At 48.7% G+C, this 17,641-nt stretch overlaps 1 protein-coding gene across 13 annotated transcripts in view; it reads right to left on the bottom strand.

Annotated features, from left to right (window-relative positions):
• Positions 1-17,641, bottom strand: part of LOC133346171 (tensin-3-like) — a 135,874-nt gene that overhangs the window by 27,947 nt on the left and 90,286 nt on the right. For 11 of the 13 annotated variants that reach the window (XM_061557649.1, XM_061557648.1, XM_061557641.1 and 8 more), the window contains 4 exons: positions 17,429-17,494; positions 15,126-15,227; positions 3,077-3,657; positions 500-1,760 (listed from right to left, as the gene is read on the bottom strand). In XM_061557649.1, the coding sequence (XP_061413633.1) occupies positions 500-1,760; positions 3,077-3,657; positions 15,126-15,227; positions 17,429-17,494 (2,010 nt within the window). The remainder of the gene's footprint in view (positions 1-499; positions 1,761-3,076; positions 3,658-15,125; positions 15,228-17,428; positions 17,495-17,641) is intronic. The other 2 variants (XM_061557639.1, XM_061557637.1) reach the window with 1 other exon arrangement.

Raw genomic sequence — 17,641 nt, forward strand, 5'->3', positions numbered from 1 at the left:
TAATTCCACCTATAAAGTGGCTTGTCTTTATTGAATTGGCTCTTATGTAACACCGTCTTGCTGTGTGCCGTGCATATGCTTCTGTGTGTGTGCGCCAGTCGGTGTGAGCAGTATTGTTTTCCATTTGCACAAAGCCTCATGGCTTTCTCTTCCTGATTCTGCAGAAATGACACATTGTTGATGCTTCCCTCAAACTGTCCTTTCGCGAAAGCCCAACTTTAGCATGCTGACAAACACCGACAAGTCAAAACAAGAGTGTCCATGGTAGCCTTTCTGAGCCAAACACACATGGACGTCTGCATACGCGAGCACGTTTCTATGCGTGTGTATATGCATGTTTGTTTTGAGTCGTAAGTGTTGAGTGTAAATATACGTGCGTGTATGCCTGCCTGCGAGCCCTGTGCTTTGTTACGTGAACTCTTCGGTGTGCGACCTGCGTGTGCGAGGGTAGCAGCACGCACGCATGTACACGGTTACGTCGGGTGTGCACCAGACCGACCTTGCTGCGTGATCCCCGTCTGTTCCCAGTGAGGACCCCCTTGCTGAGCCCAGCTCCGCTCCGTCAGTCCGGCACCGCGCCCCGGAAAAGTGGCCGACCCAACGCTGCCCGTCTCTCCGGGCTTCGCTCGCCCTCCCGCCTCCCTTGCCGGTGGCTCGGAGAATCCCGGCATGCCCACTCCCACGCTCGAGCCCGCGCTGCCGGTTACGGACGCCGGTGACTTATAGCTGCCACCTGTCGAGGAGGCATTTCTGGCATTCCCAAAGTCCCGGCCACCATTCCCAAAATCCGGCTCGTCCTCCGAACCCGGGGCAGGCCACTGCAGCCGCACGTGCTCCGGGTGGCACCCCGCTTCGCTCGCCCGTGAACCGAGCGGGGTAGGAGTCTGACGCCGCAGCGTGGACAAGGGGGTGCACGTGGGCACGGGCGTGAAGGTGGGGTCCAGGTCCAGGATCAGCTGATTGAGCGTCTCGAGCGACAGCTCCAAGTCCTGCTGGGACGGGGACAGCGGGGGCCCGTCGGCGCCGCTGCTCGGGCTCTCCCGTTGGCCGTGGTCATTCTGCCGTCCCTCCATTCTGAGGGCGGACAGCGGCGGCGCGGGGGAGTCGCCCCCGCGAAGCGTAGCGGCGAGCTGTCCCCCGCCGCCGTGCGAGCTCCAGGAGCCCACGCCGCGCTGCACGGCGTGGCGGCTGCTGGAGCCGCGGGCCGGTGTGTGCGGCACCGCCGGCGCGCCCGAGTCCCCGCTGGGCTCGGAGTAGATGATGTTCTGCTGCGCGGGCGCCGAACACGCGGCGGTGGCGACGAGCGGAGTCCGCGAGCGGTACGTCAGCCCGTACTCGTCCACGCCCGCCGAGCCGCCGGGCCCGGCGTTGGCGTTGGCGCCGACGTTGGCGTACATGCTCTGCTGCTGCACCCAGCTGTGCGTGGGGCACGGCGTGTCTTGCTGCGGCTCTTCCACCGTGTTGTAGCCGGTGCTGTCCGACAGCAGCGAGCACTGGCTCACTTTGTGCGGCTCCGGCAGGAAGCCGTAGCGCCCGGCCGCGGGCCCACCGTCGCCACCCAGCCCTTCCCCGCCGGGCCCGGCCCCCGGAGGGCTCAGCGTGCCGCCCTCCAGCGAGGAGAGCGTGCCCAGGCTGTCCACGCTGCGCAGGTCGTGCGGGGGGAGCAGCTCGTCGTCCAGAATGTCCGTCTCTCGATCATTCAAGCCGCCGCCGCCGCTGCCGGCACCGGCTCGGCGCTCGGTGTGCACCTGGACCAGAACCTGGGCGAGAGGGAGATGGGCAGTCGGTCAACAACACACGGAAGCCCAATGAGCCGATCAAGAATAATAATGATGATAACAATGCAACGGAGAACTACCGTCTAGGCCTTGAAATCAACCTCAATGTATCGCGAATTAATGATAATGGAAATACAATCGAATGAAAATAATGTGAAGGATAATAATTATAGTCAAACTTCAGTGTTTCTTTATATGTCAATGAACATGGAGAGATGATGACAAATACAATGTCTAATAAGGTTTTTTTTTACAATGTTTTGTTGAATTTGATCGTAAAATGATGCTTAATACACAGTTTTGGTTTATGTTTTTCACTTTTTCCCCCAGGTTTATTACGATCGTGCGATTGGCATGAGGCATACTTTGAATTTACACTAGTTTATGTATCTATGAATTTGTAACAATACGAGAACAACAAATCGATGACACCACACCAAATGCTCATACCTCACTTAGCGCTCTGCATTTTCAGCGATTAGTCACTTAGGCTCCAAACGCTCGCCGTTATTAAACTGGAACATCAGCATACATTTATAAAAAATCAGATGTTGCGCTGTACCTGAGGCTAAAAACACGAGTCAGTCAGCCTTTAGTCACTGCTGCACCACGGTATAATAAAAACAAATAATCCAACAAATAAATCATCGTCAAACCTCCAGAAATGACTCAGGGTTGCCAGCTGAGATGAGCACCCCCGCCTTGCTCAATCAAGCAGGAGCACCCACTGGCTTGAACAAAGACCGTGGTCACCGCATTACGTGCTTTCACATGCGCTTCTGCGGCTGTCTGGAACGTTCTTCCTTCCGATATTAGAAAGCCACTGGAGCGATGGCACTTTTAAATCATCTACATTGCAAAGTCATCTCTTGAGAAGTGCATTTTGTGTTTAGTTTGTTCTCCTTGCCCCCCCCCCGCACCTCCGATTAGCACGGTTGGCTACTTACGTCGCGTAAGAAGTTCAACATACATACGCGTTGGTCATAATAAGCGATGAGGCTGGTTGTAATTACCGGCGAAACGCTGTACTCGGATCGTAAATGTTGTGGATTTACTCTCCAACACAAGTTTGCTGAACGAGGAAGAAAAAATTGGCATATTTTGTTTACGTGACAAACCTTACTAATTGGCTGTGTCGGGTGATGGTGGGTTTAACGACACATTTATATTTACGCGATCTGACCCAAAAAAAAACCTCTATTATGGATAATATTGGTCGCGAAAGCCTACGTGTTAAACCGACATGTTGGTCAGGTGACTGGCTGCACAGCCCTATCAAATCCACCCAGACGACTCACCTTGTGGTGCCGGGCTTCTCCTCCCACGGGAATGCTCACGGCGACCCCGCCTGCGTGACCCCCGTTCTGCTGCAGGCCGCGCATGGCGTGCAGCTGCGTCCCGGCTGTCCTGGGGCCGCCCCGGTGAGGCTCGCCCGGGTCGCACGGGTCGCCCCCGTCCAGGCTGAAGCCCCTCAGCAGCTCGTCCAGGTCCCGCTGCTCGCTCGCCGACGGGCCCGACGGCACGGACGGCGCGGGTGGCCCAGGCTCGCCACTCCTGCCCGCGGCCGTGAACTCGGAGGGCGACGTTGACTGTGGCTGTTGCTGCTGCTGATGATGCTGCTGCTGCTGTTGTTGTTGTTGTTGCTGCCGCTGCTGCTGCTGTTGTTGTTGTAGGAGTTGGTGCTGTTGTGGCTGTGCTTGTGGCGGCTGCGAGTAGGGTTCGTTAGCTGTGCGCACAGAGGCGGTGGAGTGGCCAGAGTCGCTGCTTACGGAGAGAGTGGGATGAGTTGTGGCTGTAGGGGCTGAGTGAGTGAAGAGGGAGAGCTCTGGGGATGCCTCACCCCCAGGGAATCTCTCTCCCTGTTTGCATGATGAATCTGCTTGGGAGGAGGAGGGACAGAAATGGGAGGGTAGCGGAGAATGGAGAAGACAAACAACATGAGTAATTATAGTTCGCATCAATTATAACATTCTTACATTTCTCACGGAACTTGCACAAACACGTATACATTATTTTCATTTACTGCACTGTCCATACTGGTGTGACCTATCCAACCAACTTTTACATATATAGAAATCTCTCTTGCAGTGACATCAGGCAGACCATTGTAATCTTGTGATAGGCCAATAACTACTTGAGTAAGCATTATCGTTCCGTGAATTGCGAACTATGACTTACGCGAGTGAAGTGTACGTGGTTGAATTTTCTGCTCATAACACATCACCTTTGTTTGTAAAATGTGCAATACAAAAAATCATCGTAATGCGTATGCAGCGATTTGTTTCATACGAGTCCCACGAAAAGGAATATAAACAAAGCAAGCAAATAGATAAATTGCCGGCTCACACACGTCTCGTCGCACAAGCCACTCACTCATCTTTTAGTCATCGATTTAGCCGCGTCCGTTAGTGACCGAATACATGAAACACAATGACTTCGGGCGTCAGAATACTTGTGAGCTGAGCACTGTATTTTGTTCAGCACAAAGGTAACTTGGCGCAGTCTCACGGTTGGACGACTGTTCAGCTAAAATGCAGTAAGGATCAGCTTTCAGTGTACGGTTTCACCACAAGCAAATTATTTCATTTTTTCCTGTTACACTGTATTTGGCTAAGAACGGTTCTTGCCGAAACGTTAATCAACACTTTCCTTCGGCATCAACAATCCCCACCTGCATCATCTTAAATCAACAATTTTCACCATCGCCATAATCAAAGTTATCTTGCTCTATTAATATCATCGTCGAAATTGTCTTCACAACAACACACCGTTGACATCAGCGTAAATATTCCAACCTCAACATTCTTAAATATCATCACGTCCTCATTACCATCATCATCATGACGATCATCTCCATCCTTAATGCCCACAGCACCTACATACTCTCGTTTCTCCATCGGCAGCGCGATGAATATCAACCGTAACATAAGAGCCAAACTTACCGAGGGCAAACAATTCGCTGCCACTTTCACCAACCGCGGAGCAGAACGGCTTCACCTGGTTACCCACCAAATAAAAGCCACCGCGGGAGCTTTTCGCGAGTCCTCGTGACCTTTGTGTGTCGGCGAAGAGACTCGTGTGTGAGTGAGCGTGCCGCGCTTTGCGTGCGGTGTAATCATAATGACTGTCCTCTGGTGGGATTCCTGGCTCCTTAATTCCTAAACAAGTGACGGGGCTCGTCTGGGGAATTGGGGCCAGGAAGTGCGTGGGTTCAGCCGCCCCGAGGCACCCCGTGCACTTCCAAAGTGAATGTGTAAATATATAAATAATACGAGTCGAGCCACCACACCCGGCCCCCACCCCATGTGCATGTAGGAACGCACCACACCCCACCCTACCCCCTCGTGCACTTCAACCTGCCTCTCTTCCCACTCCCCATAGCAAGGCCCCCCCCCCACACACACACAGTCTAACCCCCGACACGCACACACACATCCCAGGACGAGTGCACACACGCACGTGTGCACACAGACGCAGCAAGCCTGCACAAGCTGCGCATTCACAACCCCGAGGTGCAGTGTTGTGCATACACACAAAGATCTCACATACAGACTGAACAAGACTGCTCTCACTGCACCGGGTGATCATTTAAAGGCTGAGTCGACCTAGGGGTCAGTTCAGATAATTGTAAGCTGGCGTTTGACCGTGAATGGGAATCGAACTCGGGTGGCCGGGTTTGTCGCGCAACGCGCTAACAGCTAAACTCACACAAAGCTTGCAACACGAGCCCCATGCACCGTTTGTATATAACGAAATCAGATGTAATTTTGCATTTTTAACGAGCAAAAAAATAGAGCAATTTGCAAAAACCCGGCCAATTGAAGCCTATTAACAGTCACTTTGTTTTGAACCACAATACCAGCACTGTACGTTATAGCCAAGGAACACAGCTCCCGTTACGAAAGCAGAAAAATGTTACTCGTCAACAGAGCGGGAGGGGGGTCATTGAGCCTCACTCCACCGTGGCTCGGAGCCGGATCTGGGCAGGAAGCTGATTTAAAGACCCTTCACCCCCATCAAACCCCCACGACGCCGAGGAGGGTGGCAATTCCCCAGTTAAGGAGCGTTCACGTAAACATCGCCGCCGGTTGTAATGACTGCTGCCTCAGGAATGCTCTGTAGGAACGGCACACAGTGTCTTGGATGTCTATCTTCCCGACTGTCTGGTTCTCAGTAATGCAGTGCCGTAGACTGACATGCCGTGTCAAAAGCATGGCTATCAATTGTGTGCATCTTTGCCTTGATTTAACCGATGCCGTAAAACAAAAAAACCCAATGCGTATTACAACGGTGTCGCATGTGTAGGCACTCGATACAAACAAGGTGGCTCAACAAAAGGTACCGTGCAGTAATAATTGAAATATAAAAAAGACACCTTTGCTGTCACTTCCCTGGGTGATCGTGGATCAGCGTACACAACTTCAACAGGTAACTGGAGAAAGCTCAGTCAGATACAGCGTTTTCGGGATGGATAATTTTAAGGGAGTTATTTTTTTAGACAAGCTAAGAGCAATAATGGAAGGAAGCAAAGAAACGGCACGACACACACACAGACAAGTGCCGGCGATTAGGTCTGGCAGGAGGAACGCGATCGCTGCTCATTGCAGAGGTTCACGATTTAAATCCAGCTGCCGCCCTGCGTATTACTGTGGGTGCGTTAACCATTAAAATACGAGCCCTCTATTTCACAGTCGATGTTAAAGTAGGCCCGCTGTGTGTCAGCTTAATGGTCCAAAAGTTAGACAATGTTAAAATTACCAGCAAATTACTCCATCGAAATATACATAGCAATCATAGCCCTGTGAATGTAAACACTTTGGCAGGACCCTCTTTAAAAATAGCAATGCGACTCAGTACGACTATCCTGGCTAAACAAGCACAATACTATCATAAACCGAGACGAGGAAACATAGCTCTGCTGCCAGTGTGGGGAGTGAAAAGGGACAGCGAAGAGATGGGAGTCACCTGAGCTGAGAAATCCTGCAGACGCGGTCCACCACCAGCAATCAGCCCGTACCGCATGCACATGTGCAGGTGTTGTGCTCAACCCCCGTGGAAAAATGTGGCATTTGTAGCGGGCAGTTACAAACCACCCACACGCTACGTTGCCTCCCCTCCTGTCAACACGTGCTCCTCCCTCCCGGAATCCCTAACTGATCCTTCCCTTGCAGTGCTCTTTATATCAGGTCATTCACACCCTCACCCTTAATTTAACCCTTAATCTAGTCGGGGCAAGTCACTCGCACACTCACCGACATGTACACACATGTACACACACACACACCGAAAATGTGTTTGGGTCATAATAGCAATGACAAACTCCTGTTTCGACCTTTAAGATATCTTCCAGTCTGGTACAACTACACTTTGATCAAAGGGAAGCGTCTTGACACCTGCAGTGCGAGTTCTTTGCCTCGGTGAGGACAAAGAATTCTGACGTGTTACGAGAAAACAACTGAAACTGGTGTCAAATGTACATAGACACACACAAAGATACACATTTTGGAGTATAACATGCTTGGGGTACAGGGATTTATTCAACATTTTAAACACGGAAAAAGGGTGAAAATTCCATCACGTATGCTCTGTAAGAGCTCTGTAAGAGCATACGTGATGAAATGTGTTGATAACGCTTGAACGACCCCTTTAGTGAACGCTAATATTAAAGTTGGGACGACACATTTGGAGATTGTGGTGCCAACGGCCATGCATTTCCACCTTGTCTCTCTCCCATACTATGCTAGTGACGACAACGCACACAGCTAGTAATGTTAGACTGAGAGTTTGTCGAGGGGAAGCTCAGGCCAAGCTTCAGATTCCAATTGCCACTCACGCTGGTGCATGGTGAGGAATTCAAATGCGGCTCCACACATGCACTTCTGCAGTGCCCTTAACCGTCGCACCATCGCTCCCCACACAAACACATGTCCACACACAGAATCGCAAACATGTGTGCACAAAGCACACATACAAGCCACGTACACAGTCACAGTATATATTTTTTATAAATCTATCCCTGCTTGCTGTCATGGTAAGCCTTTTGGCCTCAAGATAGACTTTGAATAACCGAGTTGGTATTCTGTACCACAGCAGCAACTGCTGCTCAATAAGCCATTTTCCCTTTAATTAACGCGTGTGGTCAGCTTTACCTTTCCTGCTCACCTGTGGAATTCCTTTTATACTTTTACTGCAAGTGTCTTGAAAGCCTAGTTATTACCGGGTAATATGACCAGTTTCCAAATAACACGCTGTTAACAATCGTTCATCTGTTGTAAAAAAAAAAACTACATTGTTTGGAAAGGCCCATGCAAGGCGAGTTGGATAAAGGGGGAAAGTCCAGCTGTCAATAAGCTCTGTAAAGATGACTTAATGCTAAACACAGTTGTAGCCATACCTTTACTGAGCTGGGAAGGCCATTCGAAAAAAAGTAGGCGTGTCACTCAAAGGGGGGGGGGGGGTGCTTTTTTCTTACAGGTCAAAAAAAACCCAAACCCCGTGTGAAGATGTACCGAACTGTATCTTGGCGTTCGTGAATGCGCTTGCCGCTTGTGATGTTTCGGCGCACTCAACGTCTGCACTTAATTACTGGGCATTAACAGTTCATTACACGCTATTGTTATCCGTTAACAAACACATCTTCACGGGCACTAAAAATAAACCATTAGGGGGGCTTTATGCGAGCATGTGTACATGACCTCCAATGCCCCTTGGAGGTATGCGTGCAATAAAAGGCACCAACAAACCCAGCCCTTGGGGAACCGTCGCACATTCCACTCGCACAACCAGGAGGGCATGGCTCTACTGGCTGTGGACTACCCACCCCACACAGAGTCTCTACTGGTAGCCTCCGTAACTCGTCACAATGTACGTGCCGTATTCCAACCAGCGCACACACCGTGACTGCGAGGAAGATGGCTTCTGGCGAGCCACACCGAACCGTAGGAGCGAATCTTGCTCGATGGGCGGCTAATTAAGGACAGCGCAGCACATGTTACAATCAGGGTCTTTCCAGCCCTGATTGTAACACCCTGACATTTACTCATTTAAAGATCAGTTTACCTAAAGGGTGGTCCATGACACAGTGAGAAACCACCCGTGTAATCCATCATCAGGAGTCCAACCCAGGTTGCTGGGATTGTACCTCTCTGAAACTATTTGCTAACACGCAGCGGTTACTCTTCATCCACGTACACATGTATATACATAGATATATGAGACATATATTGTACATAAATACTCGTCGAAATATTCATTAAAATAATACTTGCGATCTGTAAAGGCACACAAAACAAAAGTCCATGTTGGCAGTGGTACAGAAAATGCTTCACCACAATCGTCATAAATTAGTCAAAAGCTGAGAAAAAGAAACATTAAGCTGACATTTTGGGAAATTGTTGGTATCATATTTCAAGTTTTGTTTATTGCCAATTTTTTCCCACTTTATATAAAGTTTTTTTTTTACATTCTCTTCAAAGCTCTCTGCTGCATGAACTCTTTTCTGTTACAATATCATACACCATATTTAGCTTAGCCTTGAATTTATTTTGTATTGTTCTTTATACGGTAGCATTTATTAAAAAGCAACCAAAGTGGAAAAGGAATATTTTATCGCACATAACACGTGATCTACCCGAGAACAACAATAGCTCAGCTTTTTGGCCAAACGAATTTTCCATTAGAAAGTTGGCAGCATTGGGGGAGACATTGACACGAAGATCACCCCCGACCGGGCAACGTCTTCAAAGGCAATGGCGGTGTGACCATCAACCGCATCAGAACAAAAATTATCATCAAAAAAGGCCGGACGCGCACATCTCCTTCATGAATGGAATATTAAAGACGAGCCGCGATGGTGCGACTGTGGCTATTTTCCCCCAAACTATGGACCGTAAACTCATAGAGACACACATAGAACTGCTTTTTGGGTTCAAAGTGTTATCCTTTTTAATACGTACGAGGCTTGCTCGACCAATATTATCCACAATCGAGGTTTTTCGGTTAAATAACGTGAATATAAATGTGTCGTCAAACCTGCCACCACCCGACACAGCCAATTAGTAAAGGTTTGTCACGTAAACAAAACATGCCAATTCGTTACTAGTTCAGCTCACCTTACTAATTGGCTGTGTCAGTTGGTGGCGGATTTAATGACACATTTATATTTCCGCGATCGAACCGAGAAACCTCTATTACGAAATTGTTGTCCTACCGCACCTCCGATTAGCACGGTTGGCTACGCACGGTGCGAAAGAAGTTCAACATACATACACAGAGACTCATAGAGATACACAGAGACCCACAAAGTCACGTCTAAGACAATCCACAGGAGTGCGATTAAAGCCATACAACCCAAACTATGGGCCACATAGCAAACCGCTGTAGTCTGCGCTTCTTCATCGGAAGCGTAACAGCAAAACTACACAAGCTCCCCTGAAGCCCTCTCGTCATGACTGGCAGAACCCCATTAGCTCCTGAACAAATTGCCATCATGCGCAAGAATAGAATCTGTGAGTTGTATCCATCAGTGGACTGGCAATGAACGTCCTGCATTGTATGTAGGCAAGGAAACCTGGACAACTGTACCTGATACTTCCCCAGAAAACCTGCCAGATGATGTGTTCGCTGTGCTCGTCGCGGTACCTAAAGTGCACCTTCTTTTTGATCGTTTATGTAACAATTTCTAAAAAAACAAAAAATGATCGTCACCCTCGCTGAAGCATAATTCATGCACCTTACTACAAAAGCAGGGGTGCACACGCCTGTGCAGACTACAAAGGCCCCTCGCACGGGGCGTGTGAGCGGGGACTTGGTCTGTACAAGCTGCAGGTAAGTACACAAGAGGCCGCACATTCCACATGTGCAGACCGTGTGCCACACACGGTGACACGCACGGAGTCATCGCGCTGCCAAGGAATGCGTGGGAAGGCTGTCACCTCGCGAGCATTCATTTGGGAAATCCCTGCTTGTTGCGTTCTTTGAAACAAAAACAAAAATCTCTGCTGTATATTGTTTATATTTCTCCAAGATTAGAATTTTTGTTAAACAAAATGTACGCACGTGATCTCGTTTCACGAACCCATAAAGTCACATTCTCAAAACAGGGTGACCTTTTTTCTCACTTACAAATCAGTCACCGCCTTTCGGGTATAACTAACGCAGCGCGCTTTCGCAAGTAAACAACATCAGTACGTTCAGACAAGTTTCCACCACTTACCTTCTTAGCCTTCTTTCCCTCTGTCGCCCATAATCGTGATCTCTCTCTTCCTCTCTTGTGTCGTGTCACTCTTTTCGTCAGTCCCTATTTCTCCTGCTCCCCTGTCGCCCCCCCCCCCCCCCCACCTCTCTGTCTCTCTGTATGTATATATTGTTTTTCTGTACCTCCGTCCCTCTCAACCCGTCAACACACCACCAGCACTGGAAGTGAAGCTGCTGAGGAAAGAAACTGAGGCCAACTCCCTGAACCCACCTCCTCACCACCCCCCGCTCTCACACAACGACACGCATGGGGCCTGGGGGCGTGGAAGCCGGGATGTGTGGGTGTGTGTTTGCTCGCCTGTGTGTGTGTGGGTTGGTTGTGTGTGAATGTACATGTGTATTTTCCTAAATACACAAGTGTGTTTATACATCTGTGTGTACACACATAACTGCTTGTTTCTGCATGTCAGTGAATGACGTTTTATTTGGTCCTACATATGAATGATATGAATGTAGGTATGTCTGGTTGTACGTTGCTTTACTTGTGTGTATAGTTCTGCACGTGTGTATGGATTTTGTAATGGTTGCCTTCCCATAGAGGTATGCATGAGCTATATGTGGAAACTGTTTTGAGAATGGTAATAATTTTTGCACTGGCTTGAGGTGGCAGTACTTGTGGTGCCGAATGTACGTGGGTGATGGACATCTGTGAAAAGAGCTTTATAGCTCATCGGATTCCTCCACTATAAATAAAGATTCTGATTCGTGTGTCACGTGGGGAACAGTGGCGCAATGGTTAGCGTGCTGCCCTATGAATCTGGCGACCCAAGTTCGATTCCCGCTCACGGCCAACACAAGTGACGATTATCTTAACCGGTCCAGGGCCTCATCTAGATCGACTCAGCTTCAAACGAGTACCTAGTGTGGTGTGTAAATCATCACAAAGGCGGTCGGGCGTGGTGTTGGACCACCCACCCCCTCGTGTACCGTTCCGGCCTTCATAGGTCCTCGCTAAGAGCGCTTGCCCCAAAAGTCGTTTAAAGGCTATACGGGGATCTTTGTCTTTGTGTGTGTCCGTTACCAGATGTAGCCCATGGCACAGGTCCCAGATGCAACCCCCCCCCATACTTCCCCCACCGCTGAAACTACTCCTTCACTGGAAGATTCCACTGACATCATCCTCACTGCTGCCTCCCCTCCTCATCTCCATAGAAAACATTCACCACCCCGAGCCACTTCAACACAGCCCCGTGTCCCGAGAGCTCCTCCACACCCAAAAGCCAAAACAACCTCCTCTACACCGTGGACTTAAACCCCTCGGTCCGCTAAGATTACAGACACACACACACGTGTAACATTGGAGGGGGCAGTACACCTCATGGCAGAGAGACGCAAGGCCCCGGCGGCAACATGACGTGCTGGAGATGGATGAACACAATGCACGGCAAAGGAGTGTCATGCGGGACACAGCATACCACAGCTTTATGACAGAACAATGAGACAAATGAGTTCATGGCACGATAAGGAGATGCAAGGTCAAAGAACGTAATGGTGAGGCGTACGGACCTGTGTTAGCATTACATAAATGGCCTTATGCTCAAACGAAGACATGATACTCCAAATGGACAGCGGAAAAAATTATAATCCAATACAGACACGGTGTACATTCCACATACATTTGTACATATAATGTACACGTTATGAAACATGGCACATAATACAGCACAGTACATATAAACACCCAAGAGAAGCGCATGAGCATACACACAGAAACATTACCCTTCACACACACACTTAATCGTCACCAGATGCCGCCCACAAATATAGAACACACACACACACCACACACACAGTGCTCACACACACGCGCACGCACGCAAAAATAACTTTACAAACAATAACCGTGATAACATTAATCTCCTCCTGTCCCAACCCCATCACTTTAAACAATGTTAACACGTTCCATAGGGGCAGCAGGGGCATCTCACTGCAGGCCACTACTGTTGCCCTGCTAGACCAGGCCGCCCACCCCTCCTCACCAGCTTGGTCGCCCTGCAAACATCTGGAGACACTCACTCACTCACGTCCCTCCCCCGCAAGCATCTGGGGCCCAGCCCAGCCAAAAACCACCACGCTCACTTTCTGCCGAAGCTGCTCAGTGTCGAGGCACCTACATTAGTTGAGGTGGGGGGGGGGGCATGATATTGTGGGAGGGGTGGGGCTCTTATATATGCACCAGATTTCACAGGTGACAAATATGCAGCTGCGTCAGACATCTCACTGCCTAGCATACATCTTCCAGTAGGATTTTCCGATAATAGCATTGCTGCCAATTGGGTAAATCGAATAAGGGTGAAGCACGTGACAATGGACGTTATAACGTTAAAAAATGGCTTCAAAGCGTTTCACTACAGCATGTAGATATTTCTTTCCAATTACTATGTTCGATACATGTCCTACTGTAACTGCAAGCATGCTTTTAGTTAATGAAACAGCTCCTTAAATTAAAGACACGGCCATCTCGAGCAATTTAAATTGAGGGTAACATGGGGTACATTAGCAATCAGAGGAGGAGAACTCAGCATCGACTTTGAAATAATGGGCAGCAAAATGCATGCATGCAGAGACTGGGTGTATTACATTGGCTGCTCTGGTTGCCATAGACAAACATCTGGCAAGGCCAGTGCCATTGCTTGAAAGTCCTCGTGGGATATATTTTGTTTAAGCCTCCCAACGGGGTGGATAAAAAATAAAGCGTCACGTCCCGCAACCTCCGATTAGCCCGGTTCGCTACGAACGGTGCGAAAGAAGTTTGACAAACGAAAGTACAAAACCACGCTCTGCTCGAAATCATAGTGAAGCGTACACACATATGGATTTAGTCAAACGAATGGATAATGGATGCTGCGAATAAGTTTAAATTCAACAAGCTACGTGTGATAAATTCCGTCCGATTCGAGACAGTAATAAGCAGGATGCTAACATAAAACCAGCATGTAAGCTGCTTTACATGGCGTCAATCGTGGCTACTAAAGAGTGGCAGTAATACTGTTCTAGCACACGGTATGTTTGTCAACATTCAGACAAATTTAGTTTCGAATTAGTTCACTTCTTCCTCCTTATTTATCAACGGAATCCTCGTGAATGAGCCTGTTAAGCTCTATGATTTAAAAAAATAACTGACAACTATTGCCTCTTGTTCTCCTTTCATCACTTCATGGTCACTCTACGGGTTATCAAAGGAAGATAAGCACATTCGTGAGGATGACACAGACTGAGAGAGTCCTAGATTCATTGACAATGGTGGAACCATTTCAGCCGTTGTTATGAAGCTTTTTGTGTCTGGGGGAGAATGAGATGAATGGGAACCAAAGGTGTAGATGGAAGTGATATGTAAGAAAGATAAGACGGACCAGGAGTTTCACATCTCAGCTCTACGACTTAACGGACAAAACCTCGCTGATGAACAACACACGGTATCCGTGTCGACATCACGGCGGTTACGATGGCACTAGCGGTTACAGCCCGCAACACCGACTAAAGTGGATATAGCGGCAATAGAGTTCACAGTGAGTCTGAAAGTCAAAGTGTTGTCTCGTCGGTGTGGAGCCGCCTTCTCAGAGGCCGATACCCGGGCGCGGGTGGGTGGAGATGGCTACCATGGCAATGGAAAACACATCCCACAAACAGCACGGGAATCCAGCGCCATGTGTATGTGCGTGCCTGCGCGCGTGCCCCGGGCGCACGCGTGCCCAGCAAGCACGTGCGCGCTTCGAGGTGTCCACACGTGACAGCGTGTGCACGCACGTGCGTGCGGACTTGTGCTCGCGTCCACTACTCCTGGTCCGCCTTGCAAAGGACACTGATTGTCTTATTGGCAACAAAAAAACTAAAAACCTCACGTGGATCTGAATAAGGGCCCATCGATCGACTGATTGATTTGTAAGTATGGATGTCGGCGGTTAGCTGCGCGCGCACACTTTGCGAACAATGAACCAGTTGTGCGTCTACCGCCTTGAGCGAACAATGCGTGGGTTTATAAACGTGCACATGCATTCAGCGCGGTAGTGATCCTGGCGCCACCGAACTGGTAAGCTGAGAGTGTGTGCACGCTGTAAGCTATAAGGTGTAAGTCGATGTGAGTGTGCTCACCATTAGTGAGCTGAGCATGAAGGTCCCCGTATGAGACCCAGCGGAGGATAGGGTCACTGGAACTGCAGTCCACCGTAATGCCCGGGGGTACATCTCCTTTCCCTGAGCATGCGTGTGGGATACATCATCAGTGCACATGGCCACATGCGAGTTTACACGTGGAAACGCTGGCACACACACACGCACGCATACACCCACCCACTTAACAGCCACACCCTACAGATGCACACATCCGCACCATTCGCCACTTGTTATATTCTGCTGATATACATTGTGTCAAAATTTAATATTAGATTTTGGGATGATTATGGGCTGATTTTTTGTTTTACAAATCAGAGCTAATTTCAAAGGTTTCGGTTTAATAAAAAATATACCCCCCGAGTGTCTTGATGCAATCTAATCCTGACGAACAACAATCCTGAGACACTTTTCAGGCAGAGTAATTTTGATGTCTTGAAATTTAAATCACTAAGCTAGTGACCATAACTTGAGTGTAAGGATATACTAAATTGGGGTTAATCCATTCACAAGCCTAGTAACATGAACATCACTCTAAACCTGTGTGATTACTGCAAAGCATCTTAGAACTAAACTAACAAAACTCAACGCATCTGTTAATAGTAATGCCATAAACAGGAAAAATATATAATAGGTGACGTCAGTTTAACACGTTAGCTTTCGCGACCAATGTTATTCACGATAAAAAGTATTTTGGGTTAGATCGCCTAAATATAAATGTTTTGTTAACCCACCACCACCCGACACAGCCAGTCAGTAAGGTTGTCACGTAAACAAAACGTGCCGATTCGTTACTACTTCAGCACACCGCTTGTGTGTTGGAGAGTAAACTCACAACATTTACAATTTCAAAAACTTTGATTATGAATATGTGACGTTTTGGGCAATGGCCCTTTAGCAGGTAGGAAGGGGGCATTGTCAGAAATATGAAACATTATATATGTATTTAACTTCAGGGCAGTGTGATGTTTGCTGATGAATGTGTTGAGTCTTTGTTATTTGCGCTTATGTCCATCATTGCTCGTGCAGTGACCATAGCGTTTTTGCTGGACAACTGAAAGTACCGCGGGTGTAGTTTGCCCGCAACTCTGGCGATTCTGAATCTGCTGCAAGTGGACGGTGATGTCCCTTTAGGGGCGTGTGCGTGTGTGTGCTAGTGCCATCGCGGACTTGCCACCGGCGGCTATAAGGAGTGGCCGTCAGGGTTCACATCTGTGGAGGAGGCTCGTGAGAGTGACACTGTTTGGGCAGCTGGCGGCAGCAGCCGCCCTCCAGAATTAGCGCGAGGTGGAGGGGTGACGCTCACAGCAGCGAGCGTGACTCAAACGCAGCAAGTGTCTGCAGAAATGGGCACGGTCGATTTGAATTCCAGCCATTTATATTTCTCGTCCCAATCTGCTCAAATGTGTCACGTGATTTCCTGTAAATTGACAGTTTCCACTTCATGGAACCGTACTGTGCACCATGACGGGCACAGATGCTGTCATGTCATCAGTAATATTTCGTGTTGAATTACAAATGTACTGTCCATTCTGTGCCGCTACAATGAACATGAACCGATTCAGTTCATGTGCAGCTGCAGGGTGGATTATTAAATCGTCGGAGCATGAGAGATGGAAGCTGCTTTTGAGGTCCTTCATCCAGCAGTGGATTGAATATGGATGATGATTATGAGCAGCCCAGCACATAGTGTGAGCTTTGTCCAGCACTTTGTAATGTCACGACATGAATTTGCGAATTAACTTCATGACATACTACACCACCGGTTAATGTTTTGACTCAGGGTAGAGGCACACCAGGTACATCAAGATAATTTTTATTACTGATGCCGACTGATTGTACTCAAGCCTGGGTGGTGGGGATTGCATCTCAGAGCACTAACCGCCATAACGCAGCTCACTTTAATAGTTGCCCAAAACAGGACTTGCCTCAACAGTGCAATGAAGCTAGGAGATGATCGTTATCTTCATGTGCATGTGTGTGTGTGTGTTTGCATGCGTGGAGAGCAGTAGTGTAGCTCACGGTCAACACCAGTGACCATTATCTGAACCGGTCGCGGGCCTCCCTTAGATCGAATCAGCCTTAAATGAGTACCTGGTGTGGTGTGTAAACATCACGCCTGGAAAGACAAAGCGGGCCGGGTGTGGTGTTGGCCATCCACCCCCTCGTGTGCCATGCCAACGTTCATAGGTGCTCGCTAACAACACTTGCCCCGACAGTCCGTTCAGGCTATATGGGAGATCTTTGTCTTTGCATGTGTGCGTGTGTGTATGTTGCTTCCTTACCAACATCATGGACTGGGCCAGAGGAAAAGAGCAACTCGACCTGGCCAGAGTCTGGGAAGCCAGGATCTGAGGTGCCACATACAAACACAGAACAATAAATATATCGTCAACATAATTTATTATTTACATCGGTGCCTCCCATGCAGCACATCTGGAGGTACCAAGACAATTCGTCGCTCAGACCAGCGCAAGGCAATAACCTCACCAAGCATC

Source organism: Lethenteron reissneri, chromosome 23 (assembly GCF_015708825.2).
Source record: "Lethenteron reissneri isolate LAM-NWPU_2019-01 chromosome 23, ASM1570882v1, whole genome shotgun sequence".
NCBI classification, from domain to species: domain Eukaryota; kingdom Metazoa; phylum Chordata; class Hyperoartia; order Petromyzontiformes; family Petromyzontidae; genus Lethenteron; species Lethenteron reissneri.